Source organism: Rhinoderma darwinii, chromosome 10 (assembly GCF_050947455.1).
Source record: "Rhinoderma darwinii isolate aRhiDar2 chromosome 10, aRhiDar2.hap1, whole genome shotgun sequence".
NCBI classification, from domain to species: domain Eukaryota; kingdom Metazoa; phylum Chordata; class Amphibia; order Anura; family Rhinodermatidae; genus Rhinoderma; species Rhinoderma darwinii.
Genome location: NC_134696.1, coordinates 66,714,768 through 66,740,673, shown reverse-complemented (window position 1 = coordinate 66,740,673; position 25,906 = coordinate 66,714,768). Strand labels below are relative to the sequence as shown.

General features: G+C 41.3%; 1 protein-coding gene across 3 annotated transcripts in view; it reads right to left on the bottom strand.

Moving 5' to 3' along the window:
* RASIP1 (Ras interacting protein 1) overlaps positions 1-25,906 on the bottom strand; it is a 133,331-nt gene that overhangs the window by 38,680 nt on the left and 68,745 nt on the right. For all 3 annotated transcript variants that reach the window (XM_075840019.1, XM_075840020.1, XM_075840022.1), the window contains exons 6-7: positions 17,451-17,488; positions 1,854-2,005 (exon numbers count right to left, since the gene is read on the bottom strand). In XM_075840019.1, coding sequence (XP_075696134.1) covers positions 1,854-2,005; positions 17,451-17,488 — 190 coding nt within the window. The remainder of the gene's footprint in view (positions 1-1,853; positions 2,006-17,450; positions 17,489-25,906) is intronic.

The window sequence follows — 25,906 nt, the reverse complement described above, 5'->3', positions numbered from 1 at the left end:
CCAACTGAAAGAAAACAAATACCATTGAAATCAATGGTATTACAAACAGAAACACTACTTTCCGTTTGTCTTTCTGTTCATTTGTTTCTCTGATGGAACAGATGAACGGAAAGACCAATCTGAAGGCAAATGTTATGTAAACAGGGCCTAACTAGTGTAACTCCAGTACACTACAGATATCTCGGAAGGAAACTCTGCAGTGGTCAGGAGAAGTTGCCATGACAGTCTTGGCCGGATGGAGAAGAAATGAAAAGAGAATGACTCCCATCACAGAAGATTTACCTGTGAGTCACTGGATTTATAGAGGACATGTCACCTCTCCTGACATGTCTGTTATAGGAAATTCTTGCATTTCCCATGAGATAACAATTGTGGAGCATCTTTCCTTAGAACTTTGTGTTTTGGCATTCCTCTGTTATTCCTCCTGAAAATGTATGAATAAGACCTGGCCTACATGAAGACTTTTAGTAATGCAACCAATTAATTTTAACTAAGAAGCTACAGCTGCAGTACTATGCAATACATTAAGTTGCAGGCCATCTTGTGGACTGCAGCTGTCACTTGATAGTTAAAATCAATCAGTAGAGCTTCATAAAGTCTCCGGGTAGCCCAGACCTATTGACAACAGGTTGTTACCATTCCCCTTGTTAATAGGATGTGTCCCTACACAGTGTGATACTCTCAGCGATGTTTAAACATACTCAGTGGGAAGGGGCACAGTCCTATCACAAGGGGAATGGCAACACCCAGTGGTCAATTTATTCATATATTTCCTAGAGGAATAACAGAGGAACAGAAAAATGCAGTTTTAAATAAAGGTGCTCCAGAATTGTTATTTTATGGGGAATACAAGTATTTAATAAAACAGACATAACAGGAGAGGTGACTGGTTCTCTTTAATTGTTATATATTTTGCCTGTATCTGCGTCTGATCAGTGTTGTATTCTCTTGTATGGTTTGCAGTGTGACAATACTCTGTAGATCTCCAGTGTAGAACTGGTATCTGACCACAATATGGTCATGGCATGGCGATATTATTGGATATATTGGTGCGTGTATAGCGGTTGCGTAATGTTGTCCCTAACTCTGAAAGAGATGCTTGTCCTTCAAAGTGGGATTAGTTGTTTCTATGTTCCACTTTTGTTTTTCTCCTTGTCTTGATGGTGTGGTTTACATATTTAAGGGAGTGGCCAGTGGCGTTACCAAATAAAGTGAAATTTGCTCATTGCACCCTCCCCGATAGATTTTAGTCCTTGATCCGCCCCTGTACTAACTACATGAATTTTGAGGCAGATTTTGAATTGCAAGCATTGTTTGATGCTTTTTTTTTCTGCATACATTTTGAGGAGGAATAACAGAGGAACGACACAATGCAGAGTTCTTAAATAAAAGGTGAATCAGCACTGTTATTTCATGGTGACTATAACATATTTACTAATACATGTCAGCTCTTTACGTTAAAGGGGTATTCCCAGGAACGACAATTATTACCTATTCGCAGGAGAGATGATAATTGTCTGCTTTCTGGGAGCTCTACTGCTTGAACCTCTGCTCCATTCAATGTCTAAAGGACTGATAGAAACAGCCGAACGCGAATCCAGTCAATGTCCTCCTCACTGAGGTCTAGCAGTGAGGAAAATAGGGGGTGTGGGAACCCAATTCTCACAATCTGTGGGGATCCCAGCGGTGGAGCCCCCAGCAATCACAAAATTATCTCTTATTCTGTGGATAGGTGATAATTGTCGATTCTGGGAACACCTCTTTAATACATTTTTTAGACAACTATTTACATTTTCTTTTAAATTATGAAGCTATTATTTATTTAGAAAACATAATAAAACTTTTGATCTTACCTTCTGACTCCCACTCCTTTTCCATGTCTAGGATTTTTCTCTGTACAGAATTCAGAAGCTCCATAGAGTTAGCCATCCACAACATTAATGGTTGAAGGTCTGTAGTCACCTCTTCAATCCCTAAAGTACTCAGAAAATTTTTGTCTTGCTGACTAGAATAATACAAAGAGGATTTTTTTTATTATACAAAATAAGTATTTAGTTGGTTAAATCATGCAAAAATACCTCTGAGAGGAAACATTTTTTACTGTGAACACATTTCAGTGAAATGTATGCATTAAATATTTTCCAACTGCCCCTCCATATGTAACTAAATAGGAATCTGATATTGGATCCAAATTATTGGAAAGTCAATTGCAACGAATCTGGAATAATACATCAAAAATTTCTATTGATACACTATTATTGGAATCCTCATGCAACGTTCTACTTCGCTGATATCTAGCCTTCACAAGGATTGCCCACGCAGTATCTATTTATTCCCCTAATACTTTTAGAGGTTGTGCTTTGCCTTGTACTATGTACCATATCTTGTTGTAATGTTCCAAAGTAGCACATTTCTGAATAAAAGTATGCAGACTCATTGAAGTTGCAACTGGTTTCACTATTTTTAAATACCCCTGGGAAGTCTTACTGAACAAATCCATAGGAGATGCTCCCTGGGTCAAACAAAAGTTAAAATCATTCTTTTTTTGGCTGCAAAACAAACAAACAATGTCACAGGCCTAGAAACAACCTGTTCTGGACTTCTCCGAGATTAGGCGGAGACATCATTTCTATAAGATAAATGAAAGACTGGCAGCTCGATCCTTGGTAATGTTAAGTCCTTTGAGAGAACATGGAAACATTCCATGTTCCCCTCTTCTTAAACATTTAGTAATTCTTATTTTTTATTATTGAACCTAATATTTATTTATTCTATCACCTGTCACCCCCCCCCCCTTTCCCTTACATTATCCCCTCTTATATCCTTGTCTTGATTAATCAAATTTTATGATTTATGTTATAGATAAATATGTGTAAATGTATATATTTATGTTAATATTTAATAATACTCTAAATAAACCGATTACTGTACTGTACTAAATTTTAATAGTCTATTATTGTCTTTATTCAACACTTTAAGGGTATAAAAAAATGAAATTTGCATACTTTCCGCTGCAGCAAAAACGCACCATTTCCTGCGATTTTTTTATGGCAGAAAACGTTGCGTATTTTGCTGCGTTTTTCACAATGCAAGGAGATGGTGACACCTCCGCTGAAAAACGCAGCAATCCTGTCCACTTTCCGCAGCAGGACTTGACATGCTGCAGTCCAAAAATTATGCACCGCAGGTCAATTTTGGGTCGGAATTTTTAGGCAGCGTGTTGATGAGATTTGTTAAATCTCATCCACTATGCTGCTACTGTATTTTCTGCTGTGTTTTTTCCGTCCAGAATTCTGGCCGGAAAAAACGCAGCAATTCCGTTGCGTTAGGATGAGCCCTAAGGCCTCATTCACACGACAGGGTCCAAGTGTCGGCCAGGAAAATCGGCCGTTTTTCATGGCCGGTTTGCATCCGGTTTGCATCCGTTCCGATTCTGTTCCGGGCCGAGTTGCCGATTTTACCGTCCGATTTGGACCCGATTTGCATCCGTTTTTTTCCCTGTCCGTTTTAAAATCGGATGAATTTAATTTAAATTTGTTGCCACACACAGCCCTTTGTAGATAATGCCACAGCCCCCCTGGTAGGTAATGCCACCCAGCCCCCTGTAGGTAATGCCACCCAGCCCCCTGTTGGTGATGCCACCCAGCCCCCTGTAGGTGATGCCACCCAGCCCCCTGTAGGTGATGCCACAAAGCCCCCTGTAGGTGATGCCACACAGCCCCCTGTAGGTGATGCCACACAGCCCCTGTAGGTGATGCCACACAGCCCCCTGTAGGTGATGCCAAACAGCCCCCTGCAGGCGATGCCACCCTGCCCCCTGTAGGCAATGCCACCCAGCCCCCTGTAGGAATACCACCCTGTCCCCTGTAGGTAATGCCACCCAGCCCCCTGTAGGTAATGCCACCCAGCCCCCTGTAGGTAATGCCACCAAGTCCCTTGTAGGTAATGCCACCAAGTCCCTTGTAGTCCCCTGTAGGTAATGCCACCAAGCCCCCTGTAGGTGATGCCACCAAGCCCCCTGTAGGCGATGCCACACAGCCACCTGTAGGCGATGCCACACAGCCCCCTGTAGGTGATGCCACCCTGCCCCCTGTAGTCGATGCCACCCTGCCCCCTGTAGGCGATGCAACCCTGCCCCCTGTAGGCGATGCCATCCAGCCCCCTGTAGGTGATGCCACCCACCCTGCCCCCTGTAGTTGATGCCACCCACCCTGCCCCCTGTAGGTGATGCCACCCTGCCCTCTGTAGGTGATGCCACCCTGCCCCCTGTAGGTGATGCCATCCTGCCCCCTGTAGGTGATGCCACCCTGCCCCCTGTAGGTGATGCCACCCAGCCCCCTGTAGGTGATGCCACCCAGCCCCCTGTAGGTGATGCCACACAGCCCCCTGTAGGTTGCACCCATCCCTCCCCTTCCAGGAGAAGTCACTGACTTCAATGTCCATATATGGACAGTGTAGTCACTGACTTCTCCTGAAGAGGAATTCCCTGCCACAGGTCGGGAATTCCGCTTCAGAAGTGAGTGACATCACTGTGTCCATATATTGACAGTGTAGTCCCTCACTTCTCCTGTAGCGGAATCCCCGGCCATAGAGTCGGGGATTCCGCTGCAGAAGTGTGTGACTTCGCTGTGTTCATATATGGACAGTGTAGTCACGCACTTCTCCTGTAGCGGAATCCCCGGCCTTAGAGTCGGGGATTCCGCTGCAGAAGTGAGTGACTTCGCTGTGTCCATATATGGACAGTGCAGTCACGCACTTCTCCTGTAGCGGAATCCCCAATCCCCGGCCGGGGATTGGGGATTCCGACTCCTACAGCGAGCAATAAAAGACCCTCCTCCTCCTCCTCACATGCACTCTGCACTGTGAGGTGGAGGAGAGAGAGTGCGCGAGCGACGGTAGACCCGGCCATCACTCGGGACACATTCCGGTGATGGCCGTGTATTACCCGGCCCCATAGACTTCTATGGGAGCCGGGCGGCCGGGCACCCGGCCGAAAATAGAGCATGTCCTATTTTTTAACGGCCGGTTTTCCCGGCCGTCAAAAAATCGGTCGTGTGAATAGCCCCATTAGGGGTCTATTATTCCTAATGCAGCCGGGTGTCGGCCGATTTATGAACGGCCGGCACCCGGCCGGGAAACCCTGTCGTGTGAATCCCGCCTAATACTATGTTTCTGTATTGCACTGTGTATTGTTTACCTAAAACTTAGAATAAAAACAAATGTTTTCAAAATAATTTCCATCTGTACTTAGATTCAAATCTGAGCAGTGGCAGTATCTGCATGCCATTTTTATGCTCTCCATGTGCTTGAATGGGTTTCCTTTTGGTCATTAAGACATTAGAACATGCTATATGTAATATGGTGTTGTAAGCCCTGTTATATACTTTAGTATAGTTTTTTGATAACTACATTAAAAACATATAACAACATAAATGCAGGATCCTCTAAAATAATGAAATACCAACAAACAAATATGGAATCTGTGAGAACAAAAATTGTGTTATGTCCCATTGTGTGCCATATTACGTAAGTATTCTCCCCTAGAAGCAATTGCCACAACATGGCAACATATGATGGCACACTGTCTTGAAGGAACTCCGTGTGCCACCATATAGGCTTTACGTTAGGAGACAAGACAGTTTTGAAGTGACCAAGCACTACACCGCGTTCCAAATTATTATGCAAATGTTATTTTTCGCTGAGTTTCCTAAATAGCCGATGCAAATGACAGTCAGTATAATCTTCAAGCCATCAACCGTTGGAGTATAATGCAAATTTTGTTGAACAAATCTCCTAATGATAACAGATTTTTTTTTAGAAGTAAAAAACTCAAAATGCACGGTTTCAAATTATTATGCACAACAGAGATCAAAACATTTTAAAGGTTGTAAAGAGAACTAAAATGGTCATTTGTTGAATTTGCAGCATCAGGAGGTCATATTTACAGAAATCAAAAGCTCTTTCAATCAAAAAATACTTAACAGGCCAAGTTACATGTTAACATAGGACCCCTTCTTTGATATCACCTTCACAATTCTTGCATCCATTGAATTTGTGAGTATTTGGACAGTTTCTGCTTGAATATCTTTGCAGGGTGTCAGAATAACCTCCCAGATCTTCTGCTTTGATGTGAACTGCCTCCCACCCTCATAGATATTTTACTTGAGGATGCTCCAAAGGTTCTCAATAGGGTTGAGGTCAGGGGAACATGGGGGCCACACCATGAGTTTCTCTCCTTTTATGCTCATAGTAGCCAATGACACAGAGGTATTCTTTGCAGCATGAGATGGTGCATTGTCATGCATGAAGATAATTTTGCTACGGAAGGCACGGTTCTTCTTTTTGTACCACGGAAGAAAGGGGTCAGTCAAAAACTCTACGTACTTTGCAGAGGTCATTTTCACACCGTTAGGGACCCTAAAGGGGCCTACCAGCTCTCTCCCCATGCACCTCCTTGCTGACGTCGCAGCCTTGTTTGGACATGGTGGCCAGTCACCAACCATCCACTACTCCATCCACCTGGACCATCCAGGGTTGCACGGCACTCATCAGTAAACAACACGGTTTGAAAATTAGTCTTCATGTATTTCTGAGCCGACTGCAACAGTTTCTGCTTGTGAGCATTGTTTAGGGGTGGCTGAATAATAGCTTTATGCACACTTGCAAACCTCTGGAGGATCCTACACCTTGAGGTTCGCGGGACTCCAGAGGCACCAGCGGCTTCAAATACCTGTTTGCTGCTTTGCAAAGGCATTTTAGCAGCTCCTATTAATTTTGGTTGGCAGAAACCTTCCTCATTATGCCTTTATCTGAACGAACCCGCCTGTGCTCTGAATCAGCCACAAATCTTTTCACAGTACGATGATCACGCTTTAGTTTTCTTGAAATATCCAATGTTTTCATACCTTGTCAAAGGTATTGCACTATTTCACGCTTTTCGGCAGCAGAGAGATCCTTTTTCTTTCCCATATTGCTTGAAACCCCATGGCCTGCTTAATAATGTGGAACGTCCTCCTTCAAGTAGTTTTCCTTTGATTGGGCACACCTGGCAAACTAATTATCACAGGTGTCTGAGATTGATTACAATGATCCAAAGAGCCCTAAGACACAATACCATCCATGAGTTTAATTGAAAAACGAATAATTAAATGTTTATGACACTTAAATCCAATGTGCATAATAATTTGAAACACGGTGTATATATAATCTTATCAAAGGTAAATAAAGAGTCTATCTGATGACCTTTATTTATCTAGTCCTATAAACATAATATCCATTAGATCTTGGGGAAATAAGGTTTAACCCCTTCCCGCTCCTTGACGTACTATTACGTCATGGCAGCTGTATCGTTCGCGCTCCATGCCGTAATAGTACGTCTCAGGAGTAACGGCCGTTTCGGCCGTCCTCCCGACACATACAGGAGCTGTGACGCTGCTGTCTTGTTCAGCAGCTGTCACAGCTCCTACAGCGGGGACCGATCGCTGTGTCCCCGCTGATTAACCCCTTAAAAGCCGCGTTCTATAGAGATCGCGGCTTTTTAGGGGTTAAGCTGCCATCGCCGGCCTGCTACGCGATAGCGGCCGGCGATGGTGACTATGGCAACCGGACACCAAACAATGGCGTCCGGCTATGCCATAGACGGAAGCCTAGTGGGTCCTGACAACGTCAGGACCCACTATGCTTGCTGTCAGTGAGTAGCTGACAGTTCTAATACACTGCACTACGCATGTAGTGCAGTGTATTAGAATAGCGATCAGGGCCTCCTGCCCTCATGTCCCCTAGTGGGACAAAGTAATAAAGTAAAAAAAAAGTTAAAAAAAGATGTGTAAAAATAAGAAAATAAAAGTTTTAAAAGTAATAAAAGTAAAAGTCCCACTTTTTCCCTTATCAGTCATTTATTATTAATAAAAATATATAAACAAACAAATAAACTATACATAATTGGTATCGCCGCGTCCGTAACGGCCTGAACTACAAAATTATTTTGTTATTTATCCCGCACGGTGAACGCCGTAAAAAAAAATATTAATAAACCGTACCACAATCACAATTGTTTGGTCACTTCACCTCCCAAAAAATTAAATAAAAAGAGATCAAAAAGTCGCATGTACCTAAAAATGGTCCTGATCGAAACTACAGTTCGTTACGCAAAAAATAAGTCCTCGCACGGCTTTATTGATTGAAAAATAAAAACGTTCTGGCTCTTAGAATAAGGTAACACAAAAAGTGAAGGATTGTTTACAAAACGTATTTTATTGTGCAAACGCCATAAGACATAAAAAAAAACTATAAACATCTGGTATCGCCGTGATCGTATCGCCCCGCAGAATAAAGTGAATATATCATTTATAGCGCACGGTGAACGCTGTAAAAAAAAAAGTATACAAAAACAATAGTAGAATTGCTGTTTATTAGTCACCACGCCACCTAAAAATGGAATAAAAACTGATCAAAAAGCCGCATGCACCCCATGAAAACTACAATGGATTCCTCAAGGGGTCTAGTTTCCAAATTGGGGTCACTTTTGGGGGGTTTCCAATGTTTTGGCACCACAAGACCTCTTCAAACCGGACATGGTGCCTAATAAAAAAGAGGGCTCAAAATCCGCTAGGTGCTCCTTTGCTTCGGAGGCCGGTGCTTCAGTCCATTACCGCCCGAGGGCAACATGTGGGATATTTCTCTAAACTGCAGAATCTGGGCAATAAGTATTGAGTTGCGTTTCTCTGATAAATCCTTTTGTGTTATAAAAAAAATGGTATAAAAAGAGTAAATTTCACCTCTACTTTGCTCTAAATTTCTGTGAAACACCTAAAGGGTTCATAAACTTTCTACATGCTGTTGTGAATACTTTGAGGGGTCTAGTTTCTAAAATGGGGTGTTTGATAGGGGTTTCTAATATATGGGCCCCTCAAAGCAACTTCAGAAATGAACTGGAACCTAAAAAAATAAATAAATGAGGCAATACTTCGCTTCTTGCATTATACTGATAATGAGCAGTGCCCACCCCGAGATGACCCCAGTTTTGACCGTTTGTATAAACGGAGACCCCTATTAGACCGTTCCAGTGCCCGGTTTTCCCAAGCATACACCCCCGAGAAGTGTTTTTCTATTGATGAGTCCCTGGTACATTTTAAAGGGAGGGTTCAATTCCGCCAGTACCTGCCAGGTAAGAGGGCAAGGTATGGCGTGAAGATGTATAAGCTGCGAGAGTGCATCAGGGTATACCTACAGGTTTAGGATATATGAAGGAAAGGCCACCCCCAAACCAGACTGCATCCTGGACTACAATAGGTACATGGGAGGGATGGACTTGTCAAATCAAGTCCTGAAGCCCTACAGCGCCATGCGGTGTGGTATAAGAAGCTGGCCGGGCACATCATACAGATGGCTTTGTGCAATTCGTATGTGCTACGTCGATGTGCAGGCCAGAGGGGAACTTTCCTGGAATTTCAAGATCTAATCTTTAGGGACCAGGAAGGGGGGGCACCCAGTACTTCTGGAAGCGAGGCCACACGCATCGTACCAGGGCAACACTTTCCAGGAGAAGTTCCCCAAACCGGTGGAAAGGGAAAGAGTCAAAAGAGGTCCAGAGTCTGCTATAAGAGGGGGATAAGGAAAGTCACAATATACCAATGTGACACGTGTCCCGAAAAACCAGGGCTCTGTATAAAAGATTGTTTTAAAATGTATCATACATCCCTTGATTTTTAATTTACCCTGATGCACTCCGCACAGCTTACCGCCCTCATCTTTCCCTTCTGAGCCCTGCCGTATGCCCAGGCAGCTGATAACAGCCACATGTAGGGTATTGTCGTACCCAGGAGAACCCACATTACAATTTAAGGGGTGTATATCTCCGGTGGCGCATGCTGGGCACACTATATTGGACACTGAAATGGCATATACATATATAAAATTGCAAATCTCACACTGCACCATCTGCTGCGCATTATCTTTTACACAGTACCTGTGGGGTCAAAATGCTCACTACACCTCTAGATGAATGTCTTAAGGGTGTAGTTTTTAAAATGGGGTCACTTCTCGGGGGTTTCAACTGTACTGGTACCTCAGGGGCTTCTGCATACATGACTTAGCACCAGAAAAGCTCCAGTAGGCCAAATGGTGGTCCTTTTCTTCTGAGCCCTCCCATGGGCCCAAACGGCAGTTTATCACCACAAATGGGGTATTGCCGCACTAAGGACAAATTGGGCAACAAAATGGGGTATGTTGTTCCTTGTGAAAATAAGAAATTTTGATCAAAAATGACATCTTATTGGAAAAAATATCATTTTTTTCATTTCACAGCCCAATTCAAATAGGTGCTGTGAAAAAACTGTGCGGTCAAAATGATAACAAAAACCATAAATGAATTCCTTGAGGGGTGTAGTTTCCAAAATGGGGTCACTTCTGGTGGGTTTCCATTGCTTTGATACCTCTGGGGCTCTGCAAATGCGACATGGCACCCGAAAACCAATCCAGCAAAATCTGGACTCCAACAAACACATAGCGCTCTTTTCCGTCTGAGCCCTCCCATGGGCCCAAACGGCAGTTTATCACCACAAATGGGGTATTGCCGCACTAAGGACAAATTGGGCAACAAAATGGGGTATGTTGTTCCCTGTGAAAATAAGAAATTTTGATCAAAAATGACATCTTATTGGAAAAAATATAATTTTTTTCATTTCACAGCCCAATTCAAATAGGTGCTGTGAAAAACCTGTGCGGTCAAAATGATAACAAAAACCATAAATGAATTCCTTGAGGGGTGTAGTTTCCAAAATGGGGTCACTTCTGGTGGGTTTCCATTGCTTTGATACCTCTGGGGCTCTGCAAATGTGACATGGCACCCGAAAACCAATCCAGCAAAATCTGGACTCCAACAAACACATAGCGCTCCTTTCCTTCTGAGCCCTCCCATGGGCCCAAACGGCAGTTTATCACCACAAATGGGGTATTGCCGCACTAAGGACAAATTGGGCAACAAAATGGGGTATGTTGTTCCCTGTGAAAATAAGAAAATTTGATCAAAAATGACATTTTATTGGAAAAAATATCATTTTTTTCATTTCACAGCCCAATTCAAATAGGTGCTGTGAAAAAACTGTGCGGTCAAAATGATAACAAAAACCATAAATGAATTCCTTGAGGGGTGTAATTTCCAAAATGGGGTCACTTCTGGTGGGTTTCCATTGTTTTGATACCTCAACGCCTCTTCAAACCTGGCATGCTGCCTAAAATATATTCTAATAAAAAAGAGGCCTCAAAATGCACTAGGTGCTTCTTTGCTTCTAGGGCTTGTGTTTTAGTCCACGAGCGCACTAGAGCCACATGTGGGACATTTCTAAAAACTGCAGAATCTGGACAATACATATTTAGTAGTGTTTCTCTGGTAAAACCTTCTCTGTTACTAAAAAAAAATTGAATAAAATTGAAATTCAGCAGAAAAAATGAAATTTGCAAATTTCATTTCCACATTGCTTTAATTCCTGTGAAATGCCTGAAGGGTTAAAAAACTTTCTATATGCTGTTTTGAATACTTTGAGGGGTCTAGTTTTTAAAATGGGGTGTTTTATGGGGGTTTCTAATACATAGGCCCCTCAAATCCACTTCAGAACTGAACTGGCACCTTCAAAAAAAGGCTTTTGAAATTTTCTTAAGAATATGAGAAATTGCTGTTTATGTTCTAAGCCTTGTAACGTCCAAGAAAAATAAAATAATGTTCAAAAAACGATGCCAATCTAAAGTAGACATATGGGAAATGTGAACGAGTAACTATTTTGGGTGGTATAACCGTCTGTTTTTCAAGCAGATGCATTTAAATTCTGAAAAATGCTATTTTTTGTAAATTTTCTCTAAATTTTGCAATTTTTCACAAATAAAGACTGAATATATCGACCAAATTTTACCACGAACATGAAGCCCAAAGTGTCACGAGAAAACAATCTCAGAATCGCTTGGATAGGTTTAAGCATTCCGACGTTATTACCACATAAAGTGAAATATGTCAGATTTGAAAAATGGGCTCTGAGCCTTAAGGCCCAAACTAGGCTGCGTCCTTAAGGGGTTAATCATCAGCATGAACAGGGGTTTTAACTGTAAGAGCAGTAAAACTATCGAATTCTCTACTACTGGATCCTGTAAGGATTAAAGGCTATGGAAACCTTTGAAAGTATTTTTTTTTTTTTTTTTTAATAACTCAACTTTTTTATTATAAGCACTTTTTTAATTGATTATTATTTTTACTTTTCATGATACAGCTTCTATGTATCCTGTATACATAGAAGCAGTATCATTATCTCTCATCTGATTCTGTCAGTTAAGCTGAACAGAGAGTAAGTGCTGCGTGTCCCTGACTCACGGAATCCATCTAATATTGATCCTAGCGGGTACTGTGTGTCTCTGACACACAGGAGCCATCAAATATTGGTCACATCTAAGTTTATAACTTAGATGTGATCAATATTAAGTGATTCCTGTGTGTAAGAAACAGGCAGGACCTTCTCTCAGCTGAGCCGTCAGTGCAGCTGAGAGTCAACGTAACAGCTTCTATGTATACAGGATAGCTTTATTGTAAAAAGTAAAAAAAAAAAATTTAATTGCACGCAATAAAAAAGGGCTTAGAATAAAAAAATACACTGATTTAATAAACCATAACATTCAAAGCATTCCATAGCCTTTAATTTGATAAATTAATTTAAACTGTTAGTGACCGCCCATAGGTGTTTTTACGGCCGTCACTAGCTTTATTCTGATGCAGTAGCCTTTTTACGTTGCTGCATCAAAAAAAATCTGCGCCACCAGGAGCAGTAAAAGCTCCCTGCTGTCAGCTACCAGAGGTAGCTGAGGGCTTAGAGCAGACTTGCTCGAGTGGGCAGGATCAAAATCAGCATTGATCCCGCCTGTTTAACCCCTCAGACCTGAGTAAGTGTTCTTACTCATAGCATCCTCAAGAAGAGGAGGGGGAAGAGGAGGAAGAAGAGGAATAGGAGGAGTAAGAAGAGGAAGAGGAGGAAAAAGAGGAGTAGGATGAAGAGGATGAGGAAGAGGAGGAAGATGAATAGGAAGAGGAGCAGGAAGAAGAGGAAGAGGAGGAATATGAAGAGGAAGAGGAGGAGGAAGAGAAGTAAGAAGAGGAAGAGGAGGAAGAAGAGGAAGAGGAGGAAGAAGAGGAGGAAGAGGAGGAAGACTAAGAGAAAGAAGAGGAAGAGGTGGAAGAAAGAAGAGGAAGAGGAGAAAGAAGAAAATGAGGAGGAAGAGGAGGAAGAAGAGGAAGAGGAGGAGGAAGAGGAGAAAGAAGAAGAGAAGGAAGAGGAGGAAGATGAGGAGGTAGAAGAAGAGGAAGAGGTGGAAGAAGCAGAGGAGGAAGAAGAGGAAGAGGAGGAAGAAGAGGAAGAGGAGAAGAAGAGGAGGAAGATGAGGAGGAAGAATAGGAAGAAAAAGAGAAAGAGGAGGAAGTGGAAGAAGAGGATAAAGAGGAGGAAGAGGAGGAGGAAGAAGAAGAGAAGGAGGAGGAAGAAGAGGAGGAGGAAGAAGAGGAAGAGGAGAAAGAGGATGAGGAGGAGGAGGAAGAAGAGGAGGAGGAGGAAGAGGAGGAGGCAGATGAGAAAGAGGAGGAGGAAGAGGAGAAAGAGGAGGAAAAGGAATAGGGCATACAGTAAGTATTGGTGCGTTTAAAATTCTGAGTACTCTCACTTTCAGTTTCCAAAACTTTCATTCACTTAAGTGAAGAGAGAAAGCACATGCGCATCTGCTCCCCACCAATGGCTGGGACTAAAACTGTCCTACTCTCAGAAAATATGAGTGTTGTAGCTCCACAACCAGGGTTTAACATTACAGTTTAATAGAAAAAAATATTCAATCTTGTCATCACAAATGTCATATTTAAGGTCTGTAAAGACTCATTAAGGGTGTGTTTACATCAGCGTTAGTTTCCGCTGAGGGGTTCGATCGAAGGTTTCCATCAAGTTAACCCCTCGGCGGAAAGACAAACGAAAACCTCAGCTTCCATTTCCCTCACCATTGAACTCAATGGTGACGGAAACCTAGCTAATGGTTTCCGTCTGTCACCATTGTGACAGGGTTCTGTCGTTTTAATGGAACAATAGCACAGTCGACTGCGCTATTGATTCCATCCGAAACAACGGAACCCTGTCACAATGGTGACAGACGGAAACCATTAGCTAGGTTTCCATCACCATTGAGTTCAATGGTGAGGGAAATGGAAGATAAGGTTTCCGTTTTCCTTTCCGTTGAGGGGTTAATCCGATGGAGCCTCCGACGGAACCCCTCAACGGAAGGGCAATGGTGATGTGAACAGACCCTAAAGTGGTTTTCCTATGATCAATATTTATCACCTATCCGCAGGTGTGGGTACAACCGCTGGGACCCGCACCGATCACAAGAACTGGCTTACATTGCTGCCGAAGATTGCAGAGTGGCAGCACATAGATATGAATGGAGCGGTGGTCGAGCATGTACACTACCGCTTCATTCCTGTGGGGCTCCGTGGAACGGCAAGGTAACCCCGTTCTTTGGATAGTTGGGGGTTCCAGCGGTCGAACCCCCACTGATCAGATATTTATCACCTATCCTTTGTATAGGTGATCAATATTGATTGTGAGAAAACCCTCTTAAGTTTTTTTCTTGAGGCTGGGTTCATATTTTTTTTTCTGCTCTACAACTGAAGTAAACTCATTGAAAAGTTGATGGTTTTCAATCTGTCATATAAAGAAAACCATAAACCTGAACAAAAAAAAATTATCCTATGAAAAAAATAAAGATTTAATAACTGATGCACTTTGGAGTCAGATTGAGTTCTGTAAAAAGTAATAGGATCTATCAACGGATGCATCATGATTTTTTTGTTACAATGTTTGTTTATTAAAAAAAACCTATAAAAAAATATATAAATAATACCCCAAATGCAAACATAAGTTTTTTTGAAAGTATGATGTATTTTTTATATTTTTTTTCATCATAGTTACATAGTTAGTACGGTTGAAAAAAGACACATGTCCATCAAGTTCAACTAAGGGATGGGAAAAGGGAAGGTAAAAAATTCTACACATAGGAGCTAATATGTCTTTGTTCTAGGAAATTATCTAAGCCTTTTTTAAAGCCATCTACTGTCCCTGCTGTGACCAGCTCCTGCGGTAGGCTTTTCCATAGATTCACAGTTCTCACAGTAAAGAAGGCTTGTCACCTCTGCAGGTTGAACCTTTTTTTTCTCCAGACGGAGGGAGTGCCCCCTTGTTTTTTGAGGGGGTTTTACATGGAACAGGATTTCACCATATTTTTTGTATGTGCCATTAATATATTTATATAAGTTAATCATGTCCCTCCTTAGTCGTCTTTTTTCAAGGCTAAATAGTTTTAATTCTTTTAATCTTTCCTCATAACTTAGAATCTCTATGCCCATTATTAGCTTCGTTGGTCTTCTTTGTATTTTTTCCTACTCCAGGGCATCCTTTCTATGAACTGGAGCCCAGAACTGAACTGCATATTCTAGATGAGGCCTCACTAATGCTTTGTAAAGTGGTAATATTACATCCTTGTCCCGCGAGTCCATGCCTCTTTTAATACACGACAATATCTTGCTAGCTTTTGAAGCGGCTGATTGACATTGCATGCTGTTATTTCGTTTATGATTTACAAGTACACCCAGATCCTTCTCAACAAGTGACTCCCCCAGTATAACTCCCCCTAGGACATATGATGCCTGCAGGCTGTTGGTACCCAGATGCATAACTTTACATTTATCTACATTAAACCTAATTTGCCAAATGGATGCACAAACACTCAGTTTGTTTAAATCTGCTTGCAATTCACGGACATCTTCCATAGTCTGAACTATATTACATAGCTTGGTGTCATCTGCAAAAATAGAAATAGTGCTATTAATCCCATCCTCTATATCATTAATAAATAAGTTCAATAATAGTGGTCCCAGCACTGAACCCTGGGGTACACCACTTATAACCGGGGACCATTTAGAGTAGGAATCATTGACCACAACTCTCTGGATACGATCCTTGAGCCAATTCTCAATCCAATTACAAACTATGCTTTCCAAACCTATAGTCCTTAATTTACCCATTAGACGTCTATGAGGGACAGTGTCAAATGCCTTTGCAAAGTCCAAAAACACTATATCCACAGCGGCCCCTCTGTCTAGGCTTCTGCTCACCTCTTCATAAAAACAAATCAGGTTAGTTTGACAACTTCTGTCCTTAGTAAAACCATGCTGGCTGTCAAATATAATACTATTTTTTGTCACATAATCCTGTATATAGTCCCTCAAGAGCCCCACAAACATTTTCCCCACGATGGATGTTAAGTTTACTGGTCTATAATTACCCGGGGAAGACCTAGAGCCCTTTTTGAAAATAGGCACCACATTTGCCCTGCGCCAGTCCCTTGGCACTATACCAGTCACTAGAGAATCTCTGAATATTATGAAGAGGGGGACTGAAATAGCTGAACTAAGCTCTTTAAGAACTCTAGGGTGTAACCCATCTTGTCCCGGGGCCTTGTGGACATTTATTTTATTTTATTTAGCTTGGACCATATCCACATTCATCCAATTCAGTATATCAACTGATATATTAACAGCACTGGCACCGGCTATATCAGCTGCTCTTTCTTCTATTGTATATACAGAGCTAAATAACCCATTTAGTAACTCTGCCTTCTCTTGAATCCCTGTGACCAACTCCCCATTACGACTATCTAAGGGTCCTACATGTTCAGACCTTGGCTTTTTTGCTTTTATATACTTGAAGAATTTTTTGGGATTTGTTTTACTATCCTTGGCCACCTGCCGTTCATTTTGTATTTTTGCTAATCATCAACAGATCTAAACAAAGAGAAAAATCACGATGGATCCTGTAAGGTTTTTTTAGAAACATAATGGAAAGAAATTCATGCACATGACTGTATTATAGCTCCCTACAACCTCAAACTTGTATGGAGCTGTAATACAGAGCCCATGGACTTCTATGGAGCCCCACTTGAGCTCCGTATTTCTCTGATTTTATACATAGGCACACAGAGTTTTTAATCTGTCGGATTCATACAGAAAATAAATTGGATCACATTCCTTCAGTATAGAGGTGAAACACGGAGTGCCTAAGGATCCGTAGTACAAAGTCCCAGGGAATTAATGTGCCTCTGTACAGGCTCAGTGAACATGACTCTGCTGCGTATATATGAGGCCTAAGCATAACATTTTAAAAAAAACAGAAGACTATCATTGGTTATCAATTATACCAAGTTATCTAATACTTTACATTTACTAATGTAAAACTGATTATGGGAGAACCATTTTTTTTCATAAATATACCAGTAAAAATTGTTGCTGAAAATGTTCTGTTCTCAATCAGTTTTAGTTGGTCCAATGACGGTAGCAAGTGAATATAACAAGTCATTACCAGTGTTTGATCATAACTTACTTTTCTGGTTGTTTGTCTCCAATCTCTTTAATCTTCTCCTGTAAAATGCAAAAAACTTTTTTATTAAAACAACTTCAATAATGTTTTGAGAAAAACAAATTAAATCTAACATAACAAACCCATACTTAACATGTATTATGTAACGCAGTGCATATAAAAACATTACTTTGTAGATACTGTATTTTCGTGCTTTAGTGATGAAGAACAGTAAAAAACATTTTTTGGGCACACATGATAAAAAGGCACCTAAATGTAAAAAAAAACAAAACACATCTCTACCAACTGATCTACACTACCGTTCAAAAGTTTAGAGTCACTTACAAATTTCCTTATTTTTGAAAGAAAAGCACAGTTTTTTTCAATGAAGATAACATTAAATTAATCAGAAATACACTCTATACATTGTTAATATGCTAAATGACTATTCTAGCTGCAAACGTCAGTTTTTTAATGCAATATCTACATAGGTGTATATAGGCCATTTCCAGCAACCATCACTCCAGTGTTCTAATGGTACATTGTGTTTGCTAACTGAAACTCGACAGTCTATTCTTGTTCTTAGAAATGAAGGCTATTCCATGCGAGAAATTGCCAAGAAACTGAAGATTTCCTACAACGGTGTGTACTACTCCCTTCAGAGGACAGCACAAACAGGCTCTAACCAGAGTAGAAAGAGAAGTGGGAGGCCCCGCTGCGCAACTGAGCAACAAGACAAGTACATTAGAGTCTCTAGTTTGAGAAATAGACGCCTCACAGGTCCTCAACTGGCAGCTTCATTAAATAGTACCCGCAAAACGCCAGTGTCAACGTCTTCAGTGCGGAGTGGCAAAGAAAAAGCCATATCTGAGACTGGCTAATAAAAGGAAAAGATTAATATGGGCAGAAGCACACAGACATTGGACAGAGGAAGATTGGAAAAAAAGTGTTATGGACAGACGAATCGAAGTTTGAGGTGTTTGGATCACACAGAAGAACATTTGTGAGACGCAGAACAACTGAAAAGATACTGGAAGAGTGGCTGACTCAATCTGTCAAGCATGGTGGAGGTTTATTTGATGGTCTGGGGTTGCTTTGGTGCTGGTAAAGTGGAAGATTTGTACAAGGTAAAAGGGATTTTGAATAAGGAAGGCTATCACTCCATTTTGCAACGCCATGCCATACCCTGTGGACAGCGCTTGATTGGAGCCAATTTCATCCTACAACAGGACAATGACCCAAAGCACACCTCCAAATTATGCAAGAACTATTTAGGGAAGAAGCAGGCAGCTGGTATTCTATCTGTAATGGAGCGGCCAGCGCAGTCACCAGATCTCAACCCCATAGAGCTGTTGTGGGAGCAGCTTGACCGTATGGTACGCAAGAAGTGCCCATCAAGCCAATCCAACTTGTGGGAGGGCCTTCTGGAAGCATGGGGTGAAATTTCTCCCGATTACCTCAGCAGATTAACAGCTAGAATGCCAAAGGTCTGCAATGCTGGAATTGCTGCAAATGTAGCATTCTTTGACGAAAGCAAAGTTTGAAGGAGAAAATTATTATTTTAAATAAAAATCATTATTTCTAACCTTGTCAATGTCTTGACTATATTTTCTAGTCATTTTGCAACTCATTTGATAAATATAAGTGTGAGTTTTCATGGAAAACACAAAATTGTCTGGGTGACCCCAAACTTTTAAACGGTAGTGTACATTCATTTCAATTACTTAAATAAAAAAATAGAATGTATAACTGTTCACTCTCATCAAGTCACTCTTAGTAACAGCATTTTTGGCAGCAGAAGTATCAGTCTGTCTGGGTAGGTCTCCATCATTATTTAAAACTGTATGTGAACATTACAGTCTTTCCTCATTCATCTTTGGCAAACTGTCAAAGCTCTGTAAAGTTGAATGGGGACCATGAGAAGGTCTATCCCCTAAGTCTGAATTGCATAGATACACATTTCTGCCTTCGTTATCTTATATGCTACAAATAATGTTCCATAATAGAAAAATTGGCATAATACTGATTATCTCTAATTTGAAACCATTCCTGTGTGCCATGTTTTGTTTTTTCCAAATTATAATTAAAAAATAAATAAATCTGTGCTTGTATTGAGCAGGCGATAATACATAAATTTCACCTAATTTGTTAGTCTTGTGCCCTATGGTAAACTGAAAACTAGATATCATATGAGTATTCTGTTTATCCCCTCAAAAGTAGCTTTTTCTATTAGGGTATTGGGCTATTGGATTTTCTATTGATAACTGAATAAATGTAGATCACTTTGTAGAGGTTTCTTAGCACTCTTCAAGTGAACAGTTGTTTTCTGATTATAAAAATCACTAACATTCAATGCTATTATACAATAAAACATGAAAAAGTAAAATAACTAAATACATGTATAGACACTCCACAAAGAAAAACATCTTTAAACACAATTGATATTTTACAGCAAAACAATTTTTCTTCTTTCCTAATGCTTGAGTTACCACTAAAGTGAAAACCTAATCAAACAGGACGTGTAATGCAATAATTTCATGCCTCTGTGTACACCATGTTTTATGCCCTACATTTGACATATACACTGGAAAAAGCTCTCAATATACTGTGTACGTTAAATGTAGGCTGTGATGAATGTCCTAACAGTGGTATCTGTCACAACAACTATAATGATGTTTGCTTAATGGGCACGTCATGAACAATTATGACCCCTTTTCATGATGTATTCATGACATGGATACTATCATACGCCTATAGATGACGGATGCCACTGTTAGGCATGCATCACAGGCACTCATCACCATAGACCATAATGGCATCCATTTAATGTGCATGTTCTAAAACGCTATAAAAATGCTCATGATGTATATGTTAAATGTGCCTGTGATGTATGCCATAAAGGTGGTATGCGTTACCCTTAGGCTGCTATGTTTAAAAAAAACGGACCACGAGTATACGTTTTTGAGGTACCCCACAGGATGGAGGATGGAATAATGTAGGGTACTACACTATTTCATCCTTCAAAAACAGACATACTGACGTATTCCAGCCTGACATAGTCCAAAAGGACATTATTTTGGCCTCCATTAGACTAATGAAGCCATATGGACACGTTTAGAGTTACATCCAGCAGGTTGTGGATCCACTGGGCAACTCCACCAGTTTGGCTTGGGGCCACCTCTAAAGGCGTTATCTAAGTAGCCTCCCTGGTCTTCACCCTTTAACCCCCCATACAGGGATCTGGTCTCCGCTGTGGAAAGGCTACGAGGTCACTACCACTTGGGGTGGTCCCGCGTGAGGTGCTGCTGGCCCAGCGGACCAAGTACAGGTGCTGTCAGATGGTACCTTGAAGGATGGATGCTTCAGGCTTGTCACCGAGATCGGCTGATAGCGGATGTTTGGACACAGGCAGGTAGTGAATAGCTGGACACAGGCAGGTAGTGGGAAGCTGGGCACATGCAGGTAGTGGGTAGCTGGGCACAGGCTGATAAATAGCTGGACACAGGCAGGTAGCGGATCGATGAATACTGGCTGATAACAGGAAGCTGGACACAGAGGACAATTGAGTACAGGCTAAAAACAGATAACTGGATACAGGCTGGTAGCAGATAACTGGATACAAGCTGGTAGTGGATAACTGGATACAGGCTGACAACAGATATAAATAGCTGACTGGAATCAGATGCACACAGGATCCTTCACAGGATACAACTACATTGTTCCAATGTTGCTCAGGCACCAGGTGGATTCAGGTGGTGCCTTAACAAGTCCAGGAACGAACAGGAATTGGTAGAGGGATTTAGAATTTCGCACGTGCTGACCCTTTAAGAGGCGGACAAGACGTGCACGCACTAGGAACAAACTAAAGTTTACCAGCAGGGATATCCTTCAGTAGGACCGATGCCACAGGGATGATACAAGGAGGATCAATAATATGTTGCGGATCCTCAATTTGGTCAGTGAAGTTAAATGACCGATACAGGGCGTCTGCCCTGGTATTTTTCTCAGCCAGATGGAAGTGCAGTAAAAAACAAACCGGGCAAAGAAGAATGCCCATCTGACCTGGCGCGGAATCAAACGCTGTGCGTTCTGTAGATAGGTCAAATTTTTATGATCTGTGAAGATGACTACATGATGTATGGCCCCTTCCAGCAGATGTCTCCACTCCTCCAGCGCCAACTTAATGGCCAGAATCTCCTGATCGCCTATAGAATAATTCTTTTCAACAGGAGAAAATTATATTTAGAAGAAGCTGCAGGGTACAGTCTTACTGGTAGGACTTTCTTGCATCAGGACTGCACCTGTGTTATGGAATTCCCCAAAGGCTGTTGGAGAGTGCCGGGAGAGAGCGTGCACATAAAACCGTAACCTTGAATCTATCACAACTCTGATTGACAGTGTCTAAAGCGACCCTAAGGTGTTCGCCAGAGTCGTCCGCAAGGTGGGATGGACTTTGCTGCTTAGGACACAGGTTGTCTTAGCTGAGTTCAGCATTGGATAGGAGGTGGAATGAAGAGATAGGCTCATGGTAAAACAGATATGTCCAGAAGCCAGAACCATAGTCATGGTAACCTTAAGGGAACAGACGTTTTCCTGACATTCCCCACCCTCCTTCTACAACGGGCCACCGGACCCTTATACCTAGGACTAGGTTTCAAAGGAAACTTTAAATTATAAAATTTAGCCAAACGACTGGCATGTACTGAATGGGTAGGAACCCAAGTTCGCTCTTCTGGCTCATACCCCTTCCAGTGCACCAAGTACTGTAAAATACCCCTTACCCTTCTAGAATCCACAATTCTCTGAACCTTAAACCACATCTCCCTCAACCTGAACTGGAGGAGGCGGTTTCCTGGGTGGATTAGATGGTGGAAAAGAAAAATTTAGGAGCTATTTCTGACATACATCATGAATCCTAAAAGATGGAGAAAGAGCCAGACGAAAAGACACAGGGTTAATTATTTCAACAATTTAATCTGGACCAATAAACGTAGGAGCAAACTTCCGAGAAGGCACTTTCAGTTGCAGATTTTTAGTAGAAAGCCATACCTTTTGACCCACACTGAACACAGGACCTACAGTACATCTTCTGTTAGCATTTTTCTTTTGAATAATTTGGGAGTTCTTCAAGTTCGATTGAAACTGAGCCCAAACTGTGCACAGTTTATTTGATTCAACTTCCACTTCAGGGTTATAATTTAGCGGAAAATTAACCAAAACGAGAATGAAAACCATAATTGCGGAAAAATGGCGATGTATTAAGAGAAACATGGGGGTGATTATTTATCGCAAATTCCGCTAAAGGAAGATATGAGCCCCATTCAGCCTGGTTATCAGCAATATAACACCTAAGATATTGTTCCAAGTTTTGATTAAAACGTTCTGTTTGACCATTTCTCTCAGGGTGGAATGCAGAAGAGAACCATAACTGTACACCAAGTCTCCAACAGAAGGCTCTCCAGAAGCTAGCCACAAACTTTATACCTCTATCAGAGAAAATATTTTCCGGAATACCATGCAGACAAACCACTTGATCAATAAACAATTTAGACAAAGTTTTGGAATTAGGAAGTTGAGGTGGGATGAATGGGATGAAATTACACATTTTACTGAAATGGTCCACCACAACACAAATGACAGTTTTCCCTTCAGAGAGAGGTAAATCAGACCATGGACAGATGAGACCAAGGTCCCTGTGGAACAGTTAATTGCAGCAATTCACTCATAGGACTAGTTTGAGGAGTCAGCGAGTGCAGACATCGCAAGCAGAGACATAGGAACTCACATCACGAGACAAGGATGGCCAACAATAGAGCTGCTATAATCAACCTTTTAGTACCAGTTATCCCTGGATGGCCACACAAAACAGAATCAATTAACTCATTGAGCAAATTAAATCTGAACTGGGCAGGTACAAACAATTTCCCGGAAGGAATGGTTTGTGGAGCGAGTTGATGACATTCTTTAATCTCAGTTGATAGATCCAATGATATTGCAGAAACCACAGTTCCCTTAGATAAAATAGGTTCAGGATGATTGTTGGGGACCTGTGAGGAACGGAAGCTTCGAGAAAATGTGTCAGCACTGATAATTTTAGACCCGGGTCTGTAGGTTACAATCAAGTCAAATTTGGTAAACATCAAGGCCCACCTAGCCAGTCTGGGATTGAATCTTTTGGCTGATTCTAAAAAAGTCAGGTCAGTCAGTACAGTAATTAGATGTTTGGCTCCCTCTAGAAAGTGGCGCCACTCTTCAAACGCCCACTTAATAGCAAGACGCTCACAATTACCTATATCATAGTTTCTTTCAGTGGATGAAAATTTGCGAGAAAAAAAAGCACATGGATGCAAGTTAGTCAATACAGAAGACTCTTGAGACAACACAACACCCACACCTATTTCTGAGGCATCAACCTCAACAATAAAGGAGCTAGAAAGGTCAGGTTAAACAAGTACAGGTGCTTTCATAAAACATTGTTTTAAGGTTTCAAATACATAAACTACAGTAGGTTTCCAATTTACAAGGTAAGAACCCACTTTAGTAACATCTGTCAAAGGTTGGGCCATGGAGGAAAAATTATAAATAAATTTTCGGTAAAAATTTGCAAAACCCAAGAACCTCTGCAGAGCCTTTAATGAAGTGGGTTGTACCCAATCAAGAATTGATTGAACCTTAGCGGAGTCCACATGAAAATCATTAGGAGACAGCACATATCCCAAGAAATTAATTTCCTGAACTCCGAAAATAAATTTTTCAAACTTCGCGTAAAGACAATATTCTCTCAGTACTCGAAGGACGGACCTTAAATGTTGGAAATGAAAGAACCAATCAGAAGAAAAACCACAAGAATATTGTCTAGATACACCACCAGGAAACGTCCAATAAAATTTCTAAAAATATCATTAACCAGCTTTTGAAAAACTGCAGGAGCATTACTTAAACCAAAAGGCACGACCGAATATTCATAATTAGCGTCAGGAGTATTAAATACGGTCTTCCACTCATCCCCTTTGCGGATATGAACCAAATTTTAGGCCCCCTCATAAATCTAGTTTAGAGAAACAATTGGCTCCTGAGATCTGATTAAACAGGTCCGGGATGAGTGGAAGAGGATATTGTTTCTTACACAGGGTCTTAAACCGCCATCTTTTTTTTCAACAAAGAAAAAACTGCTGTCACCTGAGAAGTAGACAGACAAATATGACCCTTACGGAGACTGTTTTTAATATAATCTTTCCTGGCCTGTCTTTCTGGAGCAGAAAAACGATACATCCGCCCCTTGGGCAGCTTAGCTTTAGGGAGAAGTATGATAGCACAGTCGTACAACCTATGAGGAGGGAGTGATTCACAATTGACTTCAGAAAAGACATTCTCAAATCTTGAATAAACTCAGGCAATAATGGTGCGTTGCAAAAGATATTAGTAGTAGACAAAGATATGCAAGAATCATAACATTTAAAATTCCACTTAATCAAATCTGCTTTCACCCAATCAATAACAGGATTATGTGTCTGTAACCACAGGATACCCAATATTATTTCAGGGAACATTTTCTAAAATAAAGAAAGAGATTTGTTCAGTATGCAAAGTACCCACTTTCAATGTAATAGGTGGAGTAGAGAAATGGACTGACCCCAGAGCGAGAGGAGTATTATCAATAGCAGAAACTTTGACTGGGGTACTCAACTGAACAAGAGGGATAGCTAATTTTTTAGCAACCTGAAAATCTAAGAAATTGTCTGAAGAACCACAATCTACAAAAGCTTGTCCAGAAATACAAACATTATTAAAAAAAATCCACAGGCAAAAGGACTTTTTTAGAAAATGTGGGAAAAATCTGACTGCCCAGATGGTATTCCCGGGGAGTATCTAGGCTCTGCAGTTTTTCCAGACCTGGACTTTCTGAACGTTTGGAGCAGTTCTGGAGTGTATGACCAGCATCCCCACAATAGAAACACAGCCCCTTGCATTTTCGAAAAAGTCTCCGTTGCTGAGAAGACATAGTGAAGGCCAACTGCATGGCCTCTTGTGCATCAGAAGAAGGGCTCTCAGTGCAGGGAAGGGGAGCAGCCATAACAGTTTTTTCAATTTTGCGCTCACATAGTTGTCGGTCCCGACGTACTACAAGGGTCATAGTATACACTAGAGTAATGTGTGGAGGATAATTAATTAAGATATCTTTTATGTTTTCTGAAAGGCCTTGGCGGAATTGGCAACGGAGCGCAGCATTATTCCACTAAGAAGGAATAGACCATCGTCTGAACTCTGAACAATAATCTTCGACAGGACGTAGTTCTTGCTGGAGAGATAACATCTTGGCCTCTGCTACTGCAGTGACATCTGGTTCTCCATAAATGAAACCCAGGGCCGCAAAAAAGGTTTACACAGAAAAAAGTTCCGGGACATCAGGTCCCAATGATAAGGCCTAGATTGAGGATCACTTTGCAAGAGTGAAATGACGACACCCACTTGCTGCTGCT